At 43.8% G+C, this 17,175-nt stretch overlaps 1 protein-coding gene across 3 annotated transcripts; it reads left to right on the forward strand.

The window, feature by feature from the left end:
- Nucleotides 1-528: 528 nt before the first annotated feature.
- Nucleotides 529-17,100, forward strand: hs3st1l2 (heparan sulfate (glucosamine) 3-O-sulfotransferase 1-like 2). Of its 3 annotated transcripts, XM_048244479.1 has the most exons (3): nucleotides 529-1,027; nucleotides 2,105-2,211; nucleotides 14,736-17,100. In XM_048244479.1, exons 2-3 carry the CDS (start codon nucleotides 2,200-2,202, stop codon nucleotides 15,870-15,872), a joined length of 1,149 nt encoding a protein of 382 aa, XP_048100436.1. In that variant the 5' UTR covers nucleotides 529-1,027; nucleotides 2,105-2,199; the 3' UTR covers nucleotides 15,873-17,100. The 3 variants fall into 3 exon arrangements, with proteins under 3 accessions (XP_048100436.1, XP_048100437.1, XP_048100438.1); XM_048244480.1 differs by lacking the exon at nucleotides 2,105-2,211; XM_048244481.1 differs by lacking the exons at nucleotides 529-1,027; nucleotides 2,105-2,211 and adding an exon at nucleotides 9,656-9,680.
- Nucleotides 17,101-17,175: the final 75 nt, after the last annotated feature.

Consider the following 17,175-nt stretch of genomic DNA (forward strand, 5'->3'; position numbering starts at 1 on the left):
GATTTGGGGATTTTCAGAGGCAAATACATTCAAAAAGCCCCAAGCTTCGCCACCCCCCAACACACAAATATACACACGCGTGTATACACACACTCTCTTTCTCTCTCTCTATCTCTCTCTCTCTCTCTCTCTCACACTCACACACACACACACACACACACACACACACACACACACACACACACACACACACACACACACACACACACACAACACACACACACACACACACAAAGAAACTAATGCAATGAGGAGAAAATGTACAAAAAAGAGACATGCGGGCTAAGAGTTGCAGTGTACATGAACCATAAAAAATAAAAGAAAGGAATAAAAAAGCATAACAACAGAGGAAAAGGAATGGATAAGGAAATAGGAAAACAAGTGAGCAGGACAGGTTGGGAGGGGGAGTGTTAATGGGGGGTGGAATTTCCCAGAGGGGCTGTGTGTTTGTGCGATCTTACCCACTCACTCAGTCACTCATTCAGTCACTCACTTAGTCGCGCTCACAGACACACATGCACACGCGCACGCACTTACACTCTCGGCACGGATCTGCTCTCCCGCTTCTCTCTCTTTCTCTCCCTTTCTTTGTCTCATCCACTTTCATTCACTCTCTCTCTCTCTCTCTCTCTCACACACACACACACACACACACACACACATACTGTACACACACACACACACACAGACACACTTGCACCCACATGTTCCGACTTAACCTACTCGCTCACACACAATCACCTTCTCCTCTCTCTCTGCTTGCCTTTTTTCCCTACACTCATCGCTCGCTCTCTCTCACACACACAAATGCAGATTGACTTAGGCTTGCTAGGACTGCTCTTCAGAGAAAAAAAACACATTGTAGAAATAGAAAGAGTATGAAGAAGCAAGAAGAGGAAGAGAATAGGGACTGAAAGAATAGAAGAAGAAGGGAAAGAAGAAAAACAAGCTAATGAGAAGGACTTGATCCAAATCCACATCCTCAGAGGGCAACTTAGATGCTGAAGCGAAGTCCCTCACACCTCAGGTAAGTCTACAGATCTCTTTCTCTCACTCCCTATAAATCTTGTTAACACTTATTGACTTCTTAAGTTATGTTAACTCTCCATTAAAGCAACACAATACAATGTGGCACTTTTTGAAGTGCTTTTATGAGTTGTTTTGGTTTCATCTTCAAATTAAACAAAGTACTTTCACAGTAAGCTAAGGGGAAGAAGAGAACATGTGTGGAGGATAGAGTCCGAAAAAGTGTAAGAGAAAGAGTAGGAGGAAGAGAAACAGTAAGAGGAAGGGTAGAAAGTGTTTCAGAGAGAAAGTGGGTTACAGAGGGTTGCGATGACCACAGGACCGGCGCCAGGTCTTCTCGGAAATCAAAAGGGGAGGAGGGCAGAGATTGTCTGGTCACCGCTCCGGTGCTGAGCAGCTGAGTCAGTGGAAGAGAGAGTTAGAGTTACGGAAAGAATGAGAGAGATGGAGGACATGAGAATAACAGACAGGGACTGCAAATAGACAGAGATGTTGGGTTTGCCACCACACAGCAAATTGCAATATGTGCGTGTTTGTATGTCATCAGCAAGCATGTAAGGAGTTCTGTGTTCTACAGCTTCTCAAACTCAAAACAAAGGGAATGTTTTTTTTCTTAATCCTTGAATATACTTTATATAGGCCTACGCAAAAGGCTTGAAAACACATGCACACACAGAGTCACACACATGCACGCACACACACACACACACACACACACACACACACACACAAAGGTTCAACTAAACGTTCCGGGAGCATGAAGTCATGCTTTTGTAACCTTTGAATTGTGTACAGAGTAGCGATATGGTCCAAGACTATGACCCACTCTGGTGTGCTCAGTGGAAATGAATTGATTTGCTGTCTGATTTGCTGACTCAAACACAAAACCACATGCTGCAGGGTTGGCACATCTGAAGATCTCTTTGGATGTCCCTATAAACCACTAACAGCATATTGTGACTGTATGACTTATGCTCTGCACACAACATGTACAGGCTACCATATGTACCTGTATGAGCTATGTACTGTATATATGAGTTATGCATGAGTTATGTACATTTTCTGTGAGTCTACATAGCTCTGGGATGAACAGTTTACAGACCCCCAGTCGTCCATCACTGGGCAGCCGTGACCGGATGGTGGGCCTTTGCTTGTCAAGCACCTGGGTGCGTTATGAGGACTAAGGTACATTATGGGGCATTAGGCACAGAGCCTGTGTGAATAATGCATGCCATTATTTATGAGCAAGTGCAAGTCCTCAGAGTGCAATGAGTCTGTATGTTACCAGTTACACAGCAAAAGAAAAACAGAGAGTGAGAGAGAGAGGAGAGAAAGAAGACGAGAGAGAGAGAAGAGGAGAGGCAGAGACAAAGAGAGAAAAGAGGCGGATGAAAAGAGGGAGATGGAGAAAGGGAGTGAGTGAGTATAGAGTATGGAGTAAGACGTAAAGAGAGAAACATGGGAACAACAAACAAATGAGAAGAGAGTCGCAGCGTAGAGATGAATAACAAAGGCATTAGAGAGAGAATGGGAGGAGAGAAAGAGAGAGAATGAGATGAGGAGACAGAGACAGAGAGACGGAGTGAGCTGTTGTGAGCCACACAGCTACTGCTGCGAGACAGAACTCTGAAGCCTGCCTGAAATCACAGCTGGATCTCCACAGTGACTCTGGGTTAGCTCAGTGAAAGTACCCACACAAGCGCCGCAGAATAATAACGACCTCAACCAAAACCAAGACTCCGGAGGGGGGTCTGCATGCATCCAAAAATAACCACTGGATGCTCCGAAATGAATGTTTTATTGTAGAAACCAAGGTTATGCTATAACGCTTCATCACTCAAAGCTCCACACACACACACAAATGTAAATCTGCTTATACTTTACTTTCTTTAAAAAGTATTTGTTGTTGTGTGAGTGTGTTTTGTTTAATATAATATAGCAAGCTATATATGATTCCAAAGGATTCATTATATTACAACATTAAACTAGTAGCCATTAGGAGGCTTTGATGTGACAGTATCCTGCCACAGTTTTATAGTCCTGCTATGTGTATCATTGCGTATTGCGCATGATCACTGTGCATTATGCAGTCATCATAAAGATCAGTGCTATAGAGATATGTTGACTTCCTCTTGTTTTATTATGTATTTCTCTACTTAAATGAATAGAGTGAGGCATTAACAACAGGTCATCAGCTCGGTTCCCAAGGGAAAATGTTTTATCTGCAATGTAAGTTGTTCTAGATGAAGGCATCTGCTAAATGAATGAATGTAAATGTATTTAGTGGTCATTGGCAAAACCGCCACTCTGCTACAGAAAACTGCTGAAGTTGTTTACTTGGTCACATGAATCTGGCTCCCTCAGCAGTCATCATGTGCAGTCAATCAGACCAGTCAACAAAGCAGATAGCCAACACTTATTGACTTTTTTTTCTTGAAGGTGCAGGCGTCAAGCTAGATTCTGTGGAAAAATACAGGGAGTGGTTGCTGCACAGATGATTACAGAACCAACATGTGAGAAGTTACTGTGAATTGGTAAGAGAGGAAGCTGACAGCTAAGGTTAGATAGGCACGTGCCTGGGAAAGGATTAGTTTGTATGCCTTAATGATATTGGCTCACAGACGAGCACACGGACAGACACATGGATGCGTAGTTGCTCTTACTAGATGGTGTAATAGCACTTTCTAATCTGCTTGGAGTTCGCTCATGTGACGTTGTTGCCAGTTCTGGTTCTGGCCCACAGCTGGTCCTGATGTTCTCATCACTCAGCCTCCCACTCTCCCACGTCAACCAAGAAGGAACGCTGTCTATCTGATGTGTCCAAAACATTTTGTTGTACTAAACACTATAAACTAATAAGAAAAGATACAGTAAAAACAATAGGCTAAGGTGAGTAGAATAGAATGGAATAATAAGTGTACTTTGAACTTCATCCGCTGACCTTCACTCAAGGAGAGCGTCTGCTGTGGTTAGATAAATCCATTCATGTGTTTGCGAGGCTAATTGTCTTGTAATGGTCTAACAGCACGAGGTTGGAGGAGGCCATTTAAGCAGTCCTAACAAAGCCCTCGTTCAGTCACTTTGGCCCGAGAGGGCCTCAGTGGTTCCTCCATTCTCTCTGCCGTTAATGACGACTCAGATGACCATAGGCTTCCCCTGCACAGCGATGCGGCGGCGTCACAGAGGCTCAGAGGTCACTATGCAGGCTGCGTGTAAATGGCCATGCTGAGAGATGGCAAGGCTATGGCCGGGAGAATGTGTGTGAGGATGTGTGTGGGGATGTGTGTGAGGATGTATGTGAGGATGTGTGTGAGGATGTGTGTGTGTGTGTGAGTATGTGTGTGGGGATGTGTGTGAGAATGTGTGTGAGGATGTGTGTGAGGATGTATGTGAGGATGTGTGTGAGGATGTGTGTGTGTGTGTGTGAGTATGTGTGTGAGGATGTGTGTGGGGATGTGTGTGAGGATGTGTGAGATGGTGTGTGTGAGGATGTGTGTGAGGATGTGTGTGAGGATGTGTGAGATGGCACATCCAGGATGCTGTTAATGACGACTCAGATGACCATAGGCTTCCCCTGCACAGCGATGCGGCGGCATCATAGAGGCTCAGAGGTCACTATGCAGGCTGCGTTGTAAATGGCCATGCTGAGAGAGTCTGGTGATAAAGTTTCGTTTTGTGGCAAGGCTATGGCCGGGAGAATGTGTGTGAGGATGTATGTGAGGATGTGTGTGGGGATGTGTGTGAGGATGTATGTGAGGATGTGTGTGAGGATGTGTGTGTGTGTGAGAATGTGTGTGAGGATGTGTGTGAGGATGTATGTGAGGATGTGTGTGAGGATGTGTGTGTGTGTGTGTGAGTATGTGTGTGAGGATGTGTGTGGGGATGTGTGTGAGGGTGTGTGTGAGGATGTGTGTGAGGATGTGTGTGGGGATGTGTGTGAGGATGTGTGAGATGGTGTGTGTTAGGATGTGTGTGAGGATGTGTGAGAGGATGTGTGAGATGGCACATCCAGGATGCTTGTTCAATCAGAGCGGAGTGCAACAGATATTTTTCACAGAACTGTTGAGGATGAGTGAACAGTGATGATATAAACAGGTAGTCTGTGTGTGTGTGTTTGTGTGTGTGTGTGTGTGTTTACTGTGAGACACCGACAGAGACATCCGTGCCTTCTTGTGAGAAAAATGCCTCTCTTTAAAACCCGTCCACTCACGTCCAAAGCATATTACCCAAAACCTTGTGATGTTCTTGAGATGTACAAAACTGCACAACACACCAGTCAGAAGAGATGTCTCCTGTAGATTGTGTCCTAGTTGTTTTTTCCCCGCTAGTGTTTCTCCACAGGCGAGATGCACTGTCTTACCATTCAGAGCAGCCAAGAAATAAGGCTAAATGAAAGAAAAGCGTGGGGAACAGAAGTGTTTCTGCAGCACTGCTGAGGAACAACCCAAACTAACAGCACAGAGCAGTGCACAATGGCACACACCTGCTGCTCTGGGAATGGTTCCATGCAGCAGGCAGATCGTGGAGAACAGACTTCTTGCACTAATTGGAACCTCAGGAACGAGTGTCAACTCGCTCCACACCCTCAAAACATTTCCCACTCTCTACACTACAACTCCTTCTACAGCATTATACTAGAAAAATAAGGTTCTCTGCACATTTTAATGTGCCCATTTGCAGGTTTCCCCCCCCAACAAGTCTATTTAGATTTCCATTTGTTGAGTAAAAGTGGGTATCAGATTGTAACACTGTAACTACCAATATAATAATAATAATAATAATAATAATAATAATAATACATTTTATTTGTTACATAGCGCCTTTCAAAGCACCCAAGGCCGCTTCAAACACTATAAGACAAAAGATGCCGGACGGAGCAGCGTAGTCGCCAGCGTTCCCGCGACATCAAGACAAACAAATAAATTTACATAATAACAATTGACGCACAAGACAAAAGATGCCAGATGGGCGGTACCAATGTAAGCATTACCGAAGACATAACGGTAGACATACAAGACAGACAACAAACAAAAATGAACAAGTAATAAAATAAATAAATAAGAAATGAAAATAAAGAAAAGTCTGTGTTAACTTAGTCCAGCTCAATCCAATGGCAATTATATATGGCGTACAGCTGTGTCTTCATATGATAATATCATAATATGAACAGGGTCATCACTTTTGAATAGTACTGCGAAACATTGTACTTACACAAGGTCCACCCTAAATCTAACATGAAACTTGGTTTTAGTTTTATTTAATTGTGCACTTAAGCACTGGTGCTTTTGGTTACCCAGCATCACTTAGAGCACCCTTAACTTTTGTTTGTTATATTGTGCATATCAGGGAAAATCTTCTGAAGATTATAAAATACAGTGTAGATGAAATGTTCACCTTATGTAATCAGCGAACATGACAGAAAGCTTATGTCACCTTTGCAATTCTTTACAGAGGCAATGTAAATGGCGAATAACAGAGTCTGGCTGTTGCCATCATTTGCCACCATAGCCGTCATTTGGCTGTAATAAGGGGCCAACTGTGGCGTCATCTGCACGGTCGTGGCACAGGGAGAGCAGTTAATGTGCTCACTCACAAAGGCGCCTTTTCCCGCCATCCTTCCTGAACCCTCTCCCCCAGGAAGCACCACCTCACCTGAGCTTCTCTAATGAATGGTTGCCATAGCGAGGGAGCGAGCAGGTTCCAGCAGCCGTCTGGTGCATGGCTAAGCTGGCTACAGTGTTCCACAAGCCATGATCTGTAATTCTGTTTAGCAGGTTTGCTGTTAGTTGATTGCTACTCTGATTGTGTCCTCTATTCCTGCATTTAGTTTTTTTTTTAATATGAATAATTTCCATTTTGTTCTTTTATTTCAAATATTTTCTGTCCATAGCCCTTGTCTCTGTTTGAAACGTTGTGTGTGCTGGTTTTTCTATGCACCTGGTGATGCCAGAGTTCACTCTCTGGGCCACAGCTGAGTAGCACTCAGTAGCCTTATCAGTACAAGTGAGTGTGCCGTGTGACTGCTTTGCTTACTCGTCACATTTCTCATGTCAACTTTAGAGTTTCAATAGCAAGTTAGCCTTACTGTTACTGGCTTAGAATATGATTGTGTGTGTGTGTGTGTGTGTGTGTGTGTGTGTGTGTGTGTGTGTGTGTCAGTGGCACTGACCATGGGGCTCTGACAGGGCATCTGCCACTTTAGCCCCATTCCAAACACCCCCACAAGGCAACAGATTACCACCATAATACACACTGGACCTGCTTCCCGCACAGGGACCCACACGTCAACTCTTCTTTTGACGACACAAACAAACTGATTGAACACACTCAAGGACTACATTCTGACCCCTGGAGAAATGACTGGGCTGGAACTGGGCTATCCAGAGGGTTGGGATTGCGTCAGCACAGTTAGAGCAGCTATTAGGGTTTCAAACAATTTCACTTCCCTGATATTTAGATTTAAAAACCCTCGTACATCTTCAAAACCTTTCTCTCTCTCTGTCTTTCTGTCTCTCTCCCTCCCCTCTCTCTCTCTCTCTCTCTCTCTCACACACACACACACACACACACACACACACACAAACAAACAAACAAACATACAAACACAAAAAAACCCATACACACACACACACACACAAATTACAACTTGCATCGGCAGCCGGATGAAAAGCACTGGGAAACAGCAAATGATGCGCTTGCCCAGTCAGAGCAGAGACCTCTGGTCTGGCACGAAGTCTGACCATGCCAACCAGGGCCAAACAGACGGCTGGTTCAGTGGGTACCACACGGCGGGCACCCGCACGCTCTCACCTCGCCTAATCAAAATGGCACAGATCGCAAAAACTCAGTAAACACCAGACACACGAGACATTTGCATAGGTTGTGACTGGAGCCACGGAGCCAAGATGGACACACACACACACACATACACCCCAAAAAAAAAAGAAAAACACTGAAGGCTAAACCCCCACAGTCCCCTACACACCATATACACCAGCGTTCATTATGAATACCAGCAACATGCTGCTCAAAGAGCACTCTGAGTGGCTGATATGATTGACCTAGATCTTAGTGTGTGTGTGTGTGTGTGTGTGTGTGTCGCTGTGTCTGGGAGAGAGAGAGAAATGGCAAGAGAGAGAGAGAGGAAGAGATGGAAGAGAAGTGAGAGGAGGAGGGGAGATGAGGAATGAGCTCTCTGAAGAGTGAGGGACGACGCAAGGGTGTTTTTCAGGGGTCGGAGGGTGTTTGGGGGGTTGGTGGATGCGAGTGAGCTTTATAAAGAGTCTAATTTGAAACCCAGTTGGATGTGCATGTGCATGAGAACCATGCTGGTCTACTGAAGGTCACTGTCTGTACAGAAGCCTTAGCGGCTCTCCTCAGCACCTCTTATCTACACAAGGCTTCACAAGATTCTCTCTCTCTCTCTCTCTCTTTGCATTCTTTCCCCAGCACACTGCTCCCTCCCCAGTTCCCACATCTCTCTCACTTCCCCACACATAATCCCCCTCGTTCATTTTCCATTTTTCTAAAGGAGGAGGGATTACCGGAGCGGTGCCAGGGTAACTCAGAGGAACTCGCCCCTCCCCCACTCTCCTCCTTCCCCGTTTTTACACATTTTAGAGCTTTCTGCGTGCATCAATTGAGATTCAGACTCGTGCCAGACTCACACCTTACCTGGTCAGACTCGCACCTTATTTGGATGGTATCCTAGACTATACAGTAGGGCTGGACGATATGGACCAAAACTGATATCCCGATATTTTGGGGCTGATTGGCGATATACGATATCGATACGATATTGATATTTCAAACAGAAAGAGCGAAGTGCTTGGTATATTCACTCAACACAACAATTATGACAACACAGCCAGTTTTAATTATATTCATTTCAGACTGCTCTAACAGAGCTGTGCAAAAAGTGTAAACAATAACATAGGCCTACAATAGGCTACAGTTGCTCTGATAAAGCTGTGCAAATAACAAAAGACCAAAAGTTGACCCTGACTGACAACGCAGGCCTACATTGTACTGCACAATGCAATAGGCTATTTTGGGCACAACAATATTGAAAAAACCTGCAGTTTAGTCACACAATGCAGTTTTTTTACCTGTAAGGGTTTGATAGGGCCTAGATGACAAGCAAATGTAGACTATGATGGCATAGACATGTGCTATCAACAACAAAAATAGTTTTAAACAATTAGGCTACTTAAACAACGTAACTGAGTCACTCATCAAGAGTGTGATAGACGCTACCGTCGTTTTGTATGCGTTCATTTTTGCATGTTTCTGTTCAATCCCTATGCACGATTGAATGGGGTTTCAGGAATCATAAAAAATTATGCCCTAACTGCTCGCGAGTCGCGTGCATATCCTCTTAATAAAATCAGCGTGTAGGTTGTCTCCCTGACGACTAGATCTGCTACTGTATATCGCTAAACGCAAGCATTCATCGGTGTATTTAAATTAGCTAGGGTATGTACCAAAAATGACATTTTACCGTGAGTCGAAGAGCTGTAAACAGTGTTGTAACTTAAATCTGCGTGTACAAAACCGCTTGGAGATCCAGTGGAATTTTGATTTCACAACGAGAATTCTCAGTCTAGCCGTTGATGTGCCGACGGAATAGGCATCAGCACCAACCTCTGATCAAGGTAAACAAAATCTGACTCAGTGTCCGTCATGTTTGAAAGTTTGTAGTGCTGCGAGGGAGAACGTGCACACGCAAGGGGCGCAGTTGAGCAGAGCTGCGGCTATCTGAATGGTCTGAACACAGAAGAGCAAGTGGCTTTGATAAAATGGCCCATTATTTGACATAATACCGGTATTACGATATTGTCTCAACTACATATCGTTTTCAAAAATATATCGGTCGTAGTCGTAATACCGATATATCGCCCAGCCCTACTATACAGATGCTCGGATTACAGACAAATTATCTATTGACACAAATGTATGGTTAGGGTTACAGGTTGGGTTTGGTTGAGCTTCTGTTCAGTCATTTGAAAAAAGAAGAATTTTAACAAACCATCTGTCTGTGTAGGTGGACTGTCCAAGTGTTACTCTTCACCTCTATCAGGCTTACCTGCTGACCGTCCATTTTCCACCCACTGTTGTGGAGACAGGTTGAAAGTTGTTGTTGTCTTTGTTTATTCTTGGTCGAGTCCAGCACAGTTATGCTGGGTTCGAACCAGAACCAAACCAGAACCAAGACAACAACAACTTCAACACCTACAATCTGGAATGTGGTGGGATGACCTGGGCCAGATTGCACACCCACAGAGTAATTGAGTAATTGGGATGCTGCTTTATTAAACGGATAGACGCGTTGGTCTTTTTCCTTGGATGTGCAGTTCTTTTATGTCAATTTGATGGAAGATTTTAAGTAAGGTTGACTTAGATTAGCCCCCTATCCCACAAATGCACACACACACACACACACACACACACACACACACACACACACACACACACACACACACACACACACACACACACACACATACATACACACACACACACACACACGGAGACACACACACACACACACACACACACACACACACACACACACACACACACACACACACACACACACATATACATACACACACACACATATACATACACACACACACACACACACACAGAGACACACACACACACACACATACACAAAACACAGTTTTGTTGCGCTGGCTTCAACAAGAACTCAGAGTCTGATCCCATCCAGACCTGTGCTTAGTGGGCATTTACAGCCTAAGAGGGCATTTCTCCCGGCCTCTGGTTTATTTAGCTAATGTACATTGTTGACTCTGAAGATGATACTATGTCAGTGAAACCTACCTTTATTAAAAAACGTACATTATTCATGACCTCCAGCGACCCATCTTCTGCTGTTCCACAAAGGACATTTATATTTATTTGCATTCCTTATCACAACGGTGCTGTGTCTTCATTGCTCAGTTTTGTCTATTGCAATCGTGTTTGAAAGCACAACCAGTGCAGATATGCACGCGTGAACATCATGGGAATTATACAGTTTTTCTCAGTCGCTTTGGTGCTTTTCTCACATCACTATTAACATTTGCACAGCAGTTAGTGCATTTCTCGAAACAATTAGTGCAAACTGCAAAACCTAGTGGATAACCTGCAAAAGCACGTCACTTGCTCAAATGGATAGTCCATTCCTCAAAAGCAAGTATTCATGTCAATGAAACTGTCAGTGTCATCAAAAAAAGAAGTCTTGACACCATCGTTTATGAACAAGATAGTCAAATGGCTTTGTCATGTTTTCATTATGACAGTTTATTCTCTCAGTGTTTTCCCATCCAAAAAAAGGTCAGAACTCAGTGACACTACCTGAACATGCTCAAGACAGCACTATACACTACTTGTACAGTGAAACTACAGTAAAGTTACACATTGCTGTACTTAGGGGAGTAAGTGAGTACAAGACACTAAATATGTACATTTCACTATATGCTCTTTGCAATTCTACAGCATTGTGACAGAATTTGATAACTAGTTCAACAATTTTGTATGTAATGACTCAAGCAATGAAATGAAGACTATTAGTTTTATTGAGAACGACTATTCAGTATCCATAAGTATAGTTCATTTTGACTGACATGACATAAGCAAATGCTAATGTTATAAAACAGCAGAGAATTGTATGAAAGCAACTGATACATGTCCAAAAGCATTTGCAATTTGTTCAGAGGAAGGAGAAATTGCTACTATGATGTGCACAAATGACTAAATGTTGTGGAGGTTGAACTAATAGTTATGAGAATTTTCATTCTGATCTGAGAAAAGCACCAAAGCAACTGAGAAAAATTGTAACACAGTCCAACAAGCCAGCTTTTTTAATGAGACATCAGGGCATTGTCCTCACAATAATTCACACTGATCTAACATCATGCAGTGATACCATTAAAAAAAACTAAACAAAAACAAAAAGACAAAAGTAGGAATATCAGTCAGAATATCAGTCAAAAACATCTTCCTGCTCTGTGTGCTTGACACTTGGAACCATATGTAAATCTGCTGGGTTGTGGTGCTATTCTAGGGAGAGCTGCAGTTGAGACAGAGATATTTCACTGCTTATCCTCTCCCTGCTCAAAACAAACAACAGAAACAAAGACAAAGTTAGTCTCTCTCTCTCTCTGTGTGTGTGTGTGTGTGTGATTACTAGCTAGGTCAATCTTGAAATGCTGTAATAGTATCTCTCTCTCTTTCTCTCTCTTTTGCTACCCACACACACACATTCTGTTTTTCTTATTGAAGTCATTGGAGGTTTGTTAAGTTATGTGAGAGCCTTTGTAAAATGTGCTATACTGAAGTCTGCCTTAGTAAACTGAAGGCTACATCACTGTGTAGATACAGATGGAAAAGTGGAGTTATTCAGTCATGTGAGCCTCATTAACCAGGACAACGTCATTTAAGCTTCCATCTGTCCATTGTGCTGAATGGCCTATCATTCACCTTCCAGCTATTAAGAACAATGATTACGTCCAAGAACTATAACTGTAAAGACAACTGAAACGATAGGTGTGAGTTTGACAGCATATTTTGCCAACAGTGCATCCACACTCTGGCCAGAGCCATTTGTTACCCAGTTATTCCAATGGAGTTTGGAGTCTTTGTATAAGAACTGTGTTAAATGTTTTGAAAAGGATCATGTGAAACATGTAATGAGTTAAACCAATGAAAATGTGTTAAATCATTTGCAAGAGATGACTTCTGCTGTGCTAAGAAGGTGAAGCTCAAGATCAAGTGGATCCCAGTTTCATTAAGTGCATCAAAGCAATCGAGAAAAACTGTAATAAAAGATAGATAGATCAGAATTTAACACTGGTTGCATGTGATTGGTTTATTCAATTTCACTTCATCCTTGACGTAGTATCTGTCCACTACCTATATCGCCGCCGAACTCGGCCCTATAACTACCGGTATATGACTGTCCCAATGACCAACAATAAGGAAAGTCTCTCTCATGTCCACTACTAATGTTTCTAAAATCCGATGGATTCTGGCTCGTTGTTTATATCTTACCATTGTACATTGTTGGCGGTGTGGACAAGCCGAGTTTTGATCAAATTTGATTTATATGATGAAGAATTTTTTCAGAAAAATTCCCCAAAGTTTAACTTATCATTTGTCAGGGTTTTGAAAAGGCCTATATAAACACCATGTAAACTAAGACCTGTATATAGGAGGCCTACTCAGCAGTTCACTTAGGTTGATGATTTTTAAGTCAATTCATTCTGCCCTTACCAATGAATACAGCCCTAATTTTCTACCAATTCACACAAGGATGAGAACACATTTCCTTGTACATGATGCCCCCGTAGAACAAACATTTATATGATACAGCATGTCTGCCAACACTAGCATTCCACTAGCCCACATTTTAGCTGAATGAACAGTGGCAGACAGGGCCATATACACGTTTGCAGTGCAGGAGAAACACATAGATGACATGACACCATAATTATGTCTGTCAGACATGGTTCAGGTTAGACAGGTAGGGTCTCGCGCCAAATACTCAAGGCCGTGCGGGTGCGTTAGTTTTAGGCAACGTAGTAGTCAGTCATGGAAGAAAACTCGCACACCATTGTTTGCCGTTGAAAAATAAATAAACGAAGTGTTTAATCCATCAACCAATGTGCTACCAAGTGAGGTGACATATATGTCAGATATGGAAAAAAACGTAGAGAGACATTAGGCAGACCTCATGCATAGTCGTAATGGGGACGTTTATGATGCATGAAGATAATGATGATGATGACAATGCTTCTGCTGCTGAGGCACCACGCAGAGAGACGAGGGGGTGTTGGTGGGGGGTGGGTGGTAGGTTAAGACTGAGATGGATTGGTTGTGTACAGAGAGATGGAGGGGCAAAAGATGCAGCAAACAGGGGGGTGGGGGTGGAGGGAGAGAATGACAATGATATGTAGACAGGTATACAGGTGCAATGAACTTCAATGATGTTCTAATTTTTTTGAGATGCATAGATAGATAGATAAATAGATAGAGAAAGGCAGAGAGAGAGCAAGATGGGAGAGAGGGGGAACAGGAGAATAGAGAGGAAATCATGTGAGTGAGAAAGCCAAGGGATTTGACTCCTTTTTCCCAGAGGCACAATTACTATGAACACACTCCTAGACAGTGGAGTTAGATGTGACCTTGGTAAATGAGCACAGGTAAACAAATGTGTGTGACAAAGTAGGGAGGTGTGAGTACAATAACAAGAGTAACAGCAGCAGTACAGAGGAGACAGAGGTAGAAAGAGGGAGAGAGAAAGAGAGAGAGAGAGAGAGAGAGAGAGCAGGTCTTATTGCACTGAAATTGAAGAACACAATTTCCAGTAACCGTTTTGAAATCATGTTTTCTGTTTCATATGAAAGAAATCAAAGCCAATTTCTTTCAAATGACGAAAAAAACATCAGCTACCAAAACATCATTCAACTATGAAATATAAAGTTTGAAAAGTAATTCATGAGCAGTTATCTTCATTTTCTGATATGACATTCACTAAATTATTTCCAGGATCCACAGTAGGCTAACCAACTACTCCACAGTTTCTGAGTCCAAATGTGTCCTGCTTCCATTTTCACTTTTGGTTATAAACACACAAAATGAGTATATGCTTTGTAAACTCCATAATGACACATTTTGCTATTGTATTTCATCTCCTTTCACAGATAACATCCTTCGGGAGCGGTGATTCAAAAGGTGTTAGCCTGTGTGTGTGTGTGTACGTGTGCCTGCCCCACCTATCGTGCTTGAGTGTGAGTGTGTCCACCTTTCCTGGCCTGACTGAGTGTATTTTGTGTGTGAGAGAGAGAGAGAGAGAGAGAGATAGCGCCATGCTGTGGACTGTGCTGTTCGCCCTCCTGCTGCTGCTGATCCTGCAGGCTCAACTGTGTGTGTGTCTGCGTGAGCTCCGTGCCTCCACCGCCTCTGCCCTGGCACTACCGCCACCTCCACCGCCATCCTCCCAGGCCACCACCACCGCAACCAATGGCACCGTCCAGCGCCTCCCGGGAGCCATCATCATCGGCGTGCGCAAAGGGGGCACGCGCGCCCTGCTGGAGATGCTTAACCTCCACCCAGATGTGGAGGTGGCCAAGGCCGAGGTGCACTACTTCAACCTGGACGAGAACTACCAGCGGGGACTGGACTGGTACCGTGCTCAGATGCCCTTTACCTTGCCGGGCCAGCTGACAGTGGAGAAGACCCCCGGCTACTTTGCGGCACCACTGGCGCCGGAGCGCGCCTGTCAGATGAACCCGGCGGTGCGGCTGCTACTGATCGTGCGCGACCCAGCCGAGCGGCTCGTCTCTGACTACACGCAGGTGCTGCACAACCGTCTGCAGCGCCACAAGCCCTACCAGCCCCTGGAGGAGCTGTTGCTCCTAGACGACGACATCAATGGCGGCGGCAACGACAGGCACACCAGGCGCATCGACCCCGGCTACAAGGCCCTCCAACGGAGCCTCTACCATGTCCACTTCCAGCGCTGGCTGGAGCACTTCCCACGCGAGCAGATCCACGTGGTGGATGGCGAGGCGCTGGTCCGAGATCCGTACCCAGAACTGCGCAAGGCCGAGCTCTTCCTGGAGCTGCCACCGCGCATCAGGCCGTCCAACTTCTACTTCAACGCCACCAAGGGCTTCTACTGCCTGGTCTCCGCCGGGCACGACAAGTGCCTGGACGAGTCCAAAGGGCGGCCGCATGCGCCGCTCAGCCAGAGAGCGTTCCGTAAGCTATGCCGCTTCCTGCGGGAGCACAACAAACGCTTCTTTGACCTGGTAGGTCGGACTTTTCGCTGGTGCTGATAGTTCTAGCAAAGTCAAATGGACCTATAAGTGTATTTACTGTATGTACTAGAGATGCAGCAACACCTGTCTCTGGAAAACAGTTTCTAATACCACTTGTAAATCAATGGCCAGGGTCGGGCCAAGGTTATTTGACCCATGTCCAACTCATCTTTGCCAGTTCATGGCAGGTTGTGGCAATTCAGAGAGGACCTGGGTCACAACCCAGGAAAGGAACAACAATTAGCAATACAATAGCAAAACAACAGCAAGGTTGTTAGCAAACCAGGTGGAGCCAGTCACACTGAAACGGACCCTGGTTGGACAGGGGGCTTTTAAAAAGAAAATCAACCATGGTTGAACTCTGGTCGACACCTTGGTAGGAAACATTCCTGACTACTGTGGTTTATGTGTGGGTGAGGGAGTCCATGTCCTGATCACTGGAGAATCTCGGAAAGTGTGCACAATGGAATAGATGGGCCAACAAGGGGACCACCAATGCAACTGCTGAAAAATGACACAGCATGTTTCAGTAATCACTCTGAGAAGAGGACAGCAACATAATAGACATGCAATATCTATAAACATTAGAGTAAACATTTTGTTTACTTTATCTACAGTCTTGTTAGTTTGTGTCTGAGTCTGTGGCGAGAAACATAAGCGGTCAGTACTATAACACATCTAGGCCGAAGAGTAGCCTAATAGCTCTATTGACTACTACAACTGATGTTGGGGACAGTACAATCCAATTTGAAACTCTAGACCATCACTCACGTTGCAATAGCAATTAGTTCCAGCTCCCCAAGTGCCCATAATGTTTGGAACTCATCAACTGAGAGCTGTACTATTTTTGTCTGTATGCTATATTATAGGTTTAGTTCCATGTGTAAATATCTCAGAACTGATGAGCCTACATGATCGCACCTGAGGAAACATGTCTCTCTTCAGAAAGGCTTTGGAGGAATGTTCATTTTCTATTTAATACCATGACATGTAGTTTATATAAATTACAGGTGTTTGTTACTTTTGGTATTTGGATCTATGTATTTAAGTTGCCTAATGTTTAAAGTATGTGTGTCACTGTCACTGCATTGCCACTGCGATTTTTTCTTTTTACATTTATTTTTTCTGAATACAACTGCTATCTTAAATTATTTTTGCAATTAATTATTTTGAAATATATGAATTGCATTTCAGTGCACAGCAGTTTTATTTATTATTATTTCTATTTCAGTGAATAAATGCAGAAGTTCCTGAATAAATTGTCACTTTTGACACATGGTTCTACTTTTATAATGGTCAGTGCCTTCCTTGAAAGGTTATC

The sequence above is a fragment of the Alosa alosa genome, chromosome 5, assembly GCF_017589495.1.
Source record: "Alosa alosa isolate M-15738 ecotype Scorff River chromosome 5, AALO_Geno_1.1, whole genome shotgun sequence".
Taxonomy (NCBI): domain Eukaryota; kingdom Metazoa; phylum Chordata; class Actinopteri; order Clupeiformes; family Clupeidae; genus Alosa; species Alosa alosa.